General features: G+C 38.6%; 1 protein-coding gene across 1 annotated transcript; it reads right to left on the reverse strand.

Annotated features, from left to right (window-relative positions):
• Positions 1 to 328: 328 nt before the first annotated feature.
• LOC110308398 (large ribosomal subunit protein eL8) lies at positions 329 to 1142 on the reverse strand. The gene has a single exon (XM_021180879.2). The coding sequence runs from the start codon at positions 1134 to 1136 to the stop codon at positions 336 to 338; it is 801 nt and encodes a 266-aa protein (XP_021036538.2). The 5' UTR covers positions 1137 to 1142; the 3' UTR covers positions 329 to 335.
• Positions 1143 to 10607: the final 9465 nt, after the last annotated feature.

The following is a 10607-nucleotide window of genomic DNA, read 5'->3' on the forward strand; positions in this document are numbered from 1 at the left end:
GTATCGTGCTAGTTATCACGGTAAATTGTTAAGTGTCACCATTGTTATGGCCCACTTTAAAATGTGCTCTATTTGACTTTTAATAATGTTTATTTTCCTTCTTCCTCTATGTAGTGACACTCCCTTAATTTCTGATATAGTGACAGCTCTCTACTTTCCTCATATTCACATGCTAACCTTCCTACTCACATACATATCCATCTGCATGTCTTTCTATTATCTATATAATGCCGTACAGTGATTAACAGTTATCTCACAAATTTGGTTTAAAAAAGATGACTTACTTTTCCCTTTTTTTTAAATTTTGTAATTATATTTAGGTATTTAGTGTACATTTAACCCAATTTAGTGGCGAGTTCTTTAGCCTTTGCTTTTTCCAGCTTGGCAATGCGAGCCACAGACTTAGGACCCAGGACGTTGCCTCCCCAGTGGCGACGGATCTCGTCATATCTGTCATTATAATTGGTCCTAATAGCTTCCACTAGCTTAGCCAGAGCGCCCTTGTCTTCCGAGTTAACCTGTGTGAAGGCAACAGTGGTGCATGTCTTCCTATGGACCAGGTGCCCCAGCCTGGCCTTTCCCTTGATGATGCAGTAGGGCACCCCCATCTTTCGACACAGGGCAGGTAGGAAAACCACCAGCTCAATGGGGTCTACGTCATGGGCAATCACCACCAGCTGAGCCTTCTTGTTCTCCACCAAGGTGGTGACTGTATTGACTCCTGCTCGGAGGACAGGTGGTCTCTTAGTTGGGACGTCGCCTTTGCCAGCAGCTTTCTTCTCAGCACGGGCCAGTAGCCTTTGCTTCTTCTCTTGCTTTGTTTCTGGCCTGTACTTGTGGGCAAGCTTAAGCAGCTGAGTAGCTGTCTGCCTGTCCAGCGCCTGGGTGAACTGGTTAATGGCAGGAGGGACTTTGAGCCGCTTGTAGAGGATGGCTCTTTGCCGCTGCAGCCTGATGTAGCGGGGCCATTTGACGAAGCGCGTTAAATCTCGTTTGGGCTGGATGTCCTGTCCAATGCCGAAGTTCTTGGGCCTCTTCTCGAACAGAGGGTTGACCACCTTCTTGGCCTCCTGCTTCTTGACGACGGAGGGGGCGGGGGCCACCTTCTTCCCCTTGGCCTTCTTCCCTTTGGGCATCTTGCTCGGCTGCTGGAGAGAGTACGTTTCCCTTTTTTAGGTTGCTTATCCTGTAAGGACACTAGCCAACATAAAACAAGCTAAAGACTGTTTACATGATTATAATATTGCCATAATGTCATTACCTTCAAACTGTTTTTTAGACTTTCAAAATTTTTATTCATTAAGTTTTCATACAATGTATTTTGATCATGTTAACCTCACATCCTCCAGTTTTTCCCTTTCGCTACCCACACAACACTGTGCCTATTTTTGACCTGTCAAGACTAATTTGTGCTTCCCAAATACTACTGAGTATGGGGTCAACTTATAAAGTATATACTCTTAGATAAATTTTCATCTACTATTTATCTACTTATCTATCATCTATCCATCTATCTATCTATCTATCTATCTATCTATCTATCTATCTATCTATCCTACCTCTATCTCTCTCACACACATAATAGCTCAAAGGATAGGACTTGATCTGGCTTGGGCTTTCAACAATTTTATGTGTGTTCTCTCAACTATTGTGAGTTCATATGTGCAGTTACCCTTCTGTGTGTAAGTGATACTGATTCTTTCAAGTCATCCACTGCCTTTGGCTGGTACATGCCTGTATTACTCTCTTCCTCAATGACACCTGATCCTTGGAGGAAGAGATAAAATATGTACGTTCCTTTTAGAGTTTAGCATTCTACAGTCTCTTCCTCTCTATGCCTTGTCCAACTTTTGGTGTCTATGTCAATCACTAATCACTGTTAGCAGAAATTTCTCATATAAGGCTAGAAACATATTAGCAGCATAATAGTAATAGGTCTTCCCCTGGGGCCTATTGACCTATCTGATGATATGTTTTTAGCATAATGATGGTGTCTGGTATGGGTGTCATCTTGTGGATCTAGATGTAAGTCCAATCGGAAAGTGATTAGTTAATTTCTGTAATGTTATTGCCACTACTATATCAGTGGACCTGCCTTGACAGGTCAGTCATTATTATAGCAACCGGGCTTCATTGCTGCATATAATGGCTGGATTTATGTATTAACTTGACACAAGCTATAGTCATCAAAGAAGAAGAAGGCTCAATTGAAAAAATGTCCCCATGAACTCCAATATTTTCTCAATTAGTGATCCCTGGGGGATGTCCCAGCCCATTGTGGGAGGGGCCATCCCTAGACTGGTAGTCTTGGGTTCTATAAGAAAGTATGCTGAGCAAGCCATGAGAAGTAAACCAGTAAGTGGCATTCCTCCATGGCCTCTGCATTGGCTCCTGCCTCCAGGTTCATGCCCTGTTTCAGTTCCTGTCCTGGGTTCCTTCAGTGATAAACAACAATGTGGAATTTATAAGCCATATAAACCCTTTTCTCCCCAACCTGCATTTTGGTCCTAGTGTTTTGTCAATACAATAGAAAGGCCAACTAAGATCCTGGATATGATTTATGACATCTTCTCCTCCTCTGGAGTTTGCATAGCACCTTCCAACACTGTGAAAGCTTGCCAGTATGAACAAAACTTCCAGGTCAATAAAAGCTTTGATTTCTTCATGTTCTGTGATTCAACTGTTTCAGTATTGGGGTCTTAGGCAAGAGAAATAGCAATAACTTACACTATTTGGGGGTCTCTGGGACCTTTATGAAACAACTCCAAAAGAAGTAACTCATTCCTGACATTGGGTTTTCTATTTGTTATCCTGTGGTGCCTACTAAAGGCACTGTTGTTCCATTATAAGGTAACTGCACTTGAATCTTCTCCATCTTTCTCCTTGTTCTCTCTCCCTTCCCTCTTTCTGTCTATGTGTGTATAAGATTTCACAGTAGTAAGATTTTTTTTAAAAGTAAACCTTCAATTTTGAAGCTCTGGGTCAAGTAGAGACTGTTATTACGCTTAGTGAAAGAGGAGAAGCATGCCTGCTCCATTCTGACACTTGAGATTCTGTTTGATAACATTTTTCTATTTTCAGTATCATAGATGTGGTTTTGCAAATGTGTAGACAGAACACATCGGTTGAAGTGACCAAGGATGGGTTACGTTAAATATTGTTTTTCTGTCTTCTGTCTATTTTAAATCATTATTTTTTGTCATCTGTCCTCTCTTTATTCATTTTCTTGTTTCTTTACCTATTTATTTTGGAAGACTTGGAATCAAACCCATTACTTCACTCACTACAGTCAAGCTTTGTACCACAGAGGTAGACTACCAGTTCTGTATGCTAACTTTTAAGTCAGTGGTACTTGGTCACTTTAATGGTGGCAACTGTCCTTACTAAAATTATCAACTTAAATGTATGTCGCTCAAAAGTTTCACACTTCTCTCCTTCCTTGGCCACATTTAAGTTCTGAATATGTCCTTGTACATAAAGTAAAAAACAAAATTCATTGTTAGCACCTGAACACATTTCTTGCTAACAACCTACAGGCAGTCTTGCTCAAAATTTCCTGATTCCTGAAGCCTCACAAAGACCCCTCTCCATGCTTTTACCCTGATCTTCTTCTCGTTTTAATGTCTATAACAGACACTGATATCTACACCTGCACAGTCTTTAGAAGGACAAATAGTATTTTCTTACCATTATTGAAATATGAGAATCTCCCTTATTAAATGCATAAAATGATTTTTGAAAATAAAACTATTTGTTTGTTCTCATTTCTCTGCAGGAAGAACAAAAACAAAAACCTTAGTATAGTAATATTAAGGCTGTAGTAAGGGTCGGCAGGGCCCCTCTTCAGAAAAAATAGGTGAAGACAGGCAGCAAACAAAAGAAAAATTAGAAACAACAAGCAAGAAGCTGCTTGCAGCCTAGTTCACCAGCTTACCATAATTCCATTTCCAGTTTTTATTTTTAAATGATTTCAAAGTTCCAGAAACATTTCAAGCAAAGCACAGTGATTGATCTGTGTGCCCCATATCATAACACCTTGTCAAGGTTGCTCTATACTTTCCTCCTTTCTCCCTCCTCAATTCTTTCTTTTATTTAAGTAACTTTTAGAGGGATAAGTTTGTAGATAGAATTCATTGTTACCTATAAATACTACAGTGTACATTTCTCAAAAGAAAAAAATTATTGTCATACATTACTGAAGTAAAATATTAAAATTAAATTTTTAATATGGTCATATACTATTATCTAAACTAAAATGCAGGGATAATGATAATTCTGCAAATTATCCACAAAAGTCCTTTATACCTATTTTTTGTTGAGTTTCTGATTCAGCCTTTCCTTGTCTTTCATAAAATTGACTTTTTTCTTTTCTCCTGTTTTTATTAGATATTTTCTTTATTTAAATTGCAAATGTTATCCTTTTTCCTGGTTTCCCCTTCGAAGACCCCCCCCATCCCATTCCCCCTTCCCCTGCTCACCAACCCACCCACTCCTGCTTCCCCACCCTAGCATTCCCCTACTCTGGAGAATCAAGTATTCACAGGACCAACAGCCTCTTTTTCCACTGATGACCTATAAAGCCATCCTCTGCTACATAAGCAGCTGGAGCCATGGGTACCTCCATGTGTACTCTTAGTTGGTGGTTTGGTCCCTGGGAGCTGTGGGGGTACTGGTGGGTTAATATTGTTTTTCCTCTTATGGGACAGCAAACTCCTTTGGCTCCTTCAGTCCTTTCTCTAACTCCTCCATTGAGGACCCTGTGCTCAGGCCAATGGTTGGCTCAGATCATCGACCTATGTATTTGTCAGGCACAGGTAGAGCCTCTCAGGAGACAGCAATAGCAGGCTCCTATCAGGAAGCAATCATTGGCATCCACAATAGTGTCTGGGTTTGTTGACTGTATATGGGATGGATCCCCAGGTGGGGCAGTCTCTGGATGACTTTTCTTTCAGTCCTTGCTCTACACTTTGTCTCTGTATCTCCTCCCAAGGGCATTTTGTTCTCCCTTCTAAGACAGACCGAAGCACCTTAGCCTTCCTTCTTCTTGAGCTTCATGTGGTCTGTGAATTGTATCTTGGGTATTCTGAGCTTCTGGGCTAATATCCACTTATCAGTGAGTACATACCATGTGTGATCTTTTGTGATTGACTTACCTCATTCAGGATGATAATTTCTAGTTCCATCCATTTGCCTGAGAATTTCATAAATAACATACTTTTTAATAGCTGAGTGGTACAACATTGTGTAAATGTACCACATTTTCTGTATCCATTCCTCTGTTGAGGGACATCTGGGTTCTTTCTAGCTTCTGGCTATTATAGATAAGGCTGCTATGAACATAGTGGAGTATGTGTCCTTATTACATGTTGGAGCATCTTCTGAGTATATGACCAGGAGTGGTATTCCTGGGTCCTCAGATAGAACTATGTCCAACGTTCTGAGGAATTGCCAAACTGATTTCCATAATGGTTGTACCAGCTAACAATCACACCTGAAATGGTGAATGTTCCTCTTTCTCCATATCCTTGCCAGCATCTGCTGTCACCTAAGCTTTTGATCTTATCCATTCTGACCAATGAAGTGGAATCTCAGGGTTTTGACTTGCATTTCCCTGATGACTAAGGATGTTGAACATTTACTTAGGTGCTTCTCAGCCATTCAGTATTCCTCAGTTGAGAATTCTTTGTTTAGCTCTGTACTTTATTTTTAAGTCTAACTTCTTGACTTCTTTGTATATATTGGATATTAGCCCTCCATCAGATGTAGGGTTGGTAAAGATCTTTTCCCAATCTGTTTGTTGGCATTTTGTCCTATTGACAGTGTCCTTTGCCTTACAGAAGCTTTGCAATTTTATGAGTTCTCATTTGTCAATTCTTGATCTTAGAGCATAAACTATTGGTGTTCTCTTCAGGCAATTTTCCCCAGTGCCCATGTGTTCTGGGCACTTCCCAATTTTCTCTTCTATTAGTTTCAGTGTCTCTGGTTTTATGTGGAGGTTCTTAATCCACATGGATTTGAGCTTTATGTAAGGAGATGAGAATGGATTGATTTGCATTCTTCTACATATTACTGCCCAATAGAAGGATCACCATTCATTGAAAATACTTTCTTTTTTCCACTGGATGGTTTTAGTTCCTTTGTCAAAGATCAAGTGACTAGGTGTGTGGGTTCATTTCTGGGTCTTCAATTCTATTCTATTGATCTACCTGCCTGTGATGGTACCAATACAGTGCAGTTTTTATCAAAATTGCTTTGTAGTATAGTTTGAGGTCAAGAATAGTGATTACCTCAGAAGTTTTTTATGGTGGAGAATATTTCTCACTATCCTGAGATTTTTGTTATTCCAGATAAATTTACAAATTGCTCTTTCTAACTCTGTTAAGATTTAAGTTGGAATTTTGATGGGGATTACATTGAATCTGTAGATTGCTTTCAGCAAGAAGGCCATTTTTAGTATGTAAATCGTGCCAATCCATGAGCATGGGAGATCTTTCCATCTTCTGAGATCTTCGATTTCTTTCTTCAGAGACTTGAAATTCTTATCATACAGATCTTTCACTTGCTTAGTTAGAGCCACAGCAAGTTATTTTGTATTATTTGTTACTATTGTGGAGGGTGTTGTTTTCCTAATATCTTTCTCAGCCTGATTATCCTTTGTGTAGAGGAGGGCAAATGATTTGTTTCAGTTAATTTTTTATCCAGCTAATTTGCTGTAGTTGCTTATCAGGTTTAGGAGTTCTCTGGTGGAATTTTTGGGATCACTTATATATACTATCATATCATCTGCAAATAGTGATATTATGACTTCTTCCTTTCCAATGTGTATCCCTTTGACCACCTATTGTTATCTAATTGCTCTGGCTAGGACTTCAAGTACTATATTAAGTAGGTATGGAGAGAGTGTGCAGCCTTGTCTAGGCCCTGATTTTAGTGGAATTGCTTCAAGTTTCTCTCCATTTAGTTTGATGTTGGCTACTGGTTTGCTGTATATTGCTTTCATTATGTTTAGGTATGGGCCTTGAATTCCTGATCTTTCCATGAATTTTATCATGAAGGGATGTTGGATTTTGTCAAATGCTTTCTCAGCGTATAATGAAATGATCCTGGTTTTTTTTCTTTCTTTCTTTGAGTTTGTTTATATAGTGAATTATGTTGATGGATTTCCGTATACTCAGTTATTCCTGGATCCCTGGAATGAAGCCTACTTGATAATAATGAATAATCGTTTTGATGTATTCTTGGATTTGGTGTGTAAGAATGTTATTGAGTATTTTTGCATCGATATTCATAAGGCAAATTAGTCTGAACTTCTCTTTCTTTGTTGGATCTTTGAGTGATATATATATAAAACAGAGTGATTGTGGCTTCATAGAACAAATTAGGTAGAGTAAGTACCTCCTGTTCCTATTTTGTGGAAGAGTTTGAGGAGTATAGGTTTTAGGTTTTCTTTGAAATCCTAATAGAACTCTGCACTAAACCCATCTGGTCCTGGGTTTAGTTTTGTGGTTGTTTTTTTGTTTGTTTGTTTGTTTGTTTGTTTGTTTTTGGTTTTGGGTTTTTTTTTTTTGGTTGGGTTTTTGGTTTTTTTTTTTTTTTTTTTTTGGTTGTGAGACTATTAATGACTATTTCTATTTCTTTAGGGGTTATGGAACTGTTTATATGGTTTATGCGATCCTGACTTAACTTTGGTACCTGATATCTGTCTAGAATATGGTCCATTTCATCCAGATTTTCCCATTTTGTTTAGTATCTTCTTTTGATGTAAGATCTGAGGATTTTTTGGATTTCCTTGGTTTCTGTTGTTATAGCTCTCTTTTCATTTCTGATTTCATTAATTTGGATACTTTCTCTGTGCCTTCTGGTTAGTCTGGCTAAGGGTTTATCTATCTTGTTGATTTTTTCAAAGAACCACGTCCTGGTTTAGTTGATTCTTTGAATGGTTCTTTTGTTTCTACTTAGTTGAAGTTAATCCTGAGTTTGATTATTTCCTTCCTTCTGCACCTTTTGGGTGTACTTGCTTCTTTTTATTCTAGATCTTTCAGATGTGCTGTCAAACTTCTAGTGTATGCTCTATCCAGTTTCTTTTCAGAAGCACTCAGAGCTATGAGTTTTCATCTTAACATTGCTTTCACTCTGTGTCCTATAAGTTTGGGTATATTGTGGCTTCATTTTCATTAAACTCTAAAAAAGTCTTTAATTTCTCTTTCTTTATTACTTGACCGAGTTATCAATGAGTAGAGTGCTGTTCAGCCTCCACGTGTATGTGGACTTTCTATTGTTTATGTTGTTATTAAAGACCAACCTTACTCTGTGGTGAGCTGATGGGGTTGTTTCAAACTTCTTGTGTCTGTTGAGGCCTTTTGTGATGGAGCATATGGTCAGTTTTGAAGAAGGTACTGTAAGGTGCTGAAAAAAAAGTATATTCTTTTGTTTTAGCATGAAATGTTCTATAGATATCTGTTAAATCCATTTGGTTCATAACTTCTGTCAGTGTCACTGCGTCTCTGTTTAGTTTCTGTTTCCATGATCTGTCCATTGATGAGAGTGGGGTGTTGAAGTCTCCCACTATTATTGTTTGCAGTGCAATGTGTGCTTTGAGCTTCAGTAAAGTTTCCTTTATGAATGTGCGTGCTTTTGCATTAGGAGCATAGATGTACAGAATTAAGAGTTTATCTTGGTAGATTTTTTCTTTGATATGTATGAAGTGTTCTTCCTTATATTTTTTTTAAAAATTTAGGTCGAAAGTTGATTTTATTTGATATTAGAATGGCTACTCTAGCTTGTTTCTTGGGAACATTGGCTTGGAAAGTTATTTTCCAGCCTTTTACTCTAAGGTAGTGTCTGTCTTTGTCCCTGAGGTGGGTTTCCTGTATGCAGCAAAACGTTGGGTCCTGTTTACATAACCAGTCTGTTAGTCTCTGTCTTTTTATTGGGGAATTGAGTCCATTGATATTAAGAGATATTAAGGAAAAGTCGTTGTTGCTTCCTGTTATTTTTGTTGTTAGAGTTGGAATTCTGTTCATGTGGTTATCTTCTTTAGGTTTGTTGAAAGATTACTTTCTTCTGTTTTCTTGAGTTTAGTTTCCCTCATTGTGTTGAAGTTTTCCCTTTATTATCCTTTGAAGGGCTGAATTTGTAGAAAGATATTGTGCAAATTTGGTTTTGTAATGGAGTACCTTAGTTTCTCCGTGTATAGTAATTGAGAGTTTTGCTGGGTATAGTAACCTGGGCTGGCATTTGTTTTCTCTTCGGGTCTGTATGACATATTCCCAGAATCTTCCAGCTTTCATAGTCTCTGGGGAGAAGTCAGGTGTAAGTCTGATAGCTCTACCTTTATATGTTACTTGACCTTTTTCCCTTACTGCTTTTAATATTCTTCCTTTGTTTTGTACATTTGGTGTTGTGATTATTATGTGACAGGAGGAATTTCTTTTCTCATCCAAACTATTTGTAGGCTTTTTGTATGTTCATGAGCATCTCTTTCTTTAGGTTGGGGGAAGTTTTCTTCTATAATTTTGATGAAGATATTTACTGGACCTTTAATATGGAAATCTTCCTTCCTGTCTATACCTATTATCCTTAGGTTTGGTCTTCTCATTGTGTCCTGGATTTCCTGGATGTTTTGTTTTAGGACCTTTTTACATTTCACATTTTCTTTGATTATTCTGTCAATGTTTTCTATGGTATCTTCTGCACCTGAGATTCTTCTATCTCTTGTATTTTGTTGGTTATGCTTGCATCAATGGCTCCTGACTTCCTTTCTAGGTTTTCTATTTTTAGAGTGGTCTTCCTTTGTGCTTTCTGTATTTCTTTAAGGGAGTTATTTATGTCCTTCTTAAAATCCTTCATCTCTATCATGAGATGTGACTATAAATACAAATCTTGTTTTTCTAGTGTATTGAGGTATCCAGGACTTGCTGTGGTTGAAGAACTGTGTTCTAATGATGCCAAGTAGCCTTGGTTTCTGTTGGTAAGGTTCTTGTGCTTGCCTTTTTCATCTGGTCATCTCTGGTTTTAGTTGGTCTTGCTGTCTCTGTCTGGAGCTTGTCCTTCCTGTGGGCCTGTAAGTCTGTATCAGCACTCCTGGGAGACCAGCTCTTTCCTTTCAGAACTTGTGTACAGAGGGCTGTGGGACAGCTCAAGCTCCTGGTACAGATGGTGACCAGAAGTATCTTGTCCTAGCCACTCCACAGTTCCTGTGCTCTGTGTGCTCCCAGAGACAACCCTGCCTCCACCTTGGGACAATTATTTGAAAGAAAGTGGTTATCTCACCTCTGAACCTGGGAGTGAGAGCACTTCTGGGAGATCAGTTCTCTCCTGGAAGACTCTGAGCACAGAGGTCTGTGGAACAGCCCAAGTTCCAGGTGCAGATGATAAACCTAACTTTAAAATCTCTAGGTTTTTCTAATTTCTTCCCATGATGAGACTTAGTGTACACATCTTTGACAGTAATGCTATGTGAGTGATGTTATGATCTTCCCAGTGCTCATGTTGCTACTTCCCAATTACTGACAATGTTAATGACAACTTATTATCCAGGTAAGTTGTCTGCCATGTTACTCCACTGTGCGGATCTTCGTAGTCATTGTTCCGTGGTTTATAATTAA

The sequence above is a fragment of the Mus caroli genome, unplaced genomic scaffold (assembly GCF_978045245.1).
Source record: "Mus caroli unplaced genomic scaffold, Mus_caroli_1 scaffold_15, whole genome shotgun sequence".
Classification (NCBI taxonomy): domain Eukaryota; kingdom Metazoa; phylum Chordata; class Mammalia; order Rodentia; family Muridae; genus Mus; species Mus caroli.

Bases quoted from the DNA above. Each gene is read 5' to 3' on its own strand.
- LOC110308398 (XM_021180879.2), bottom strand. From the start codon at position 1,136: ATGCCCAAAGGGAAGAAGGCCAAGGGGAAGAAGGTGGCCCCCGCCCCC.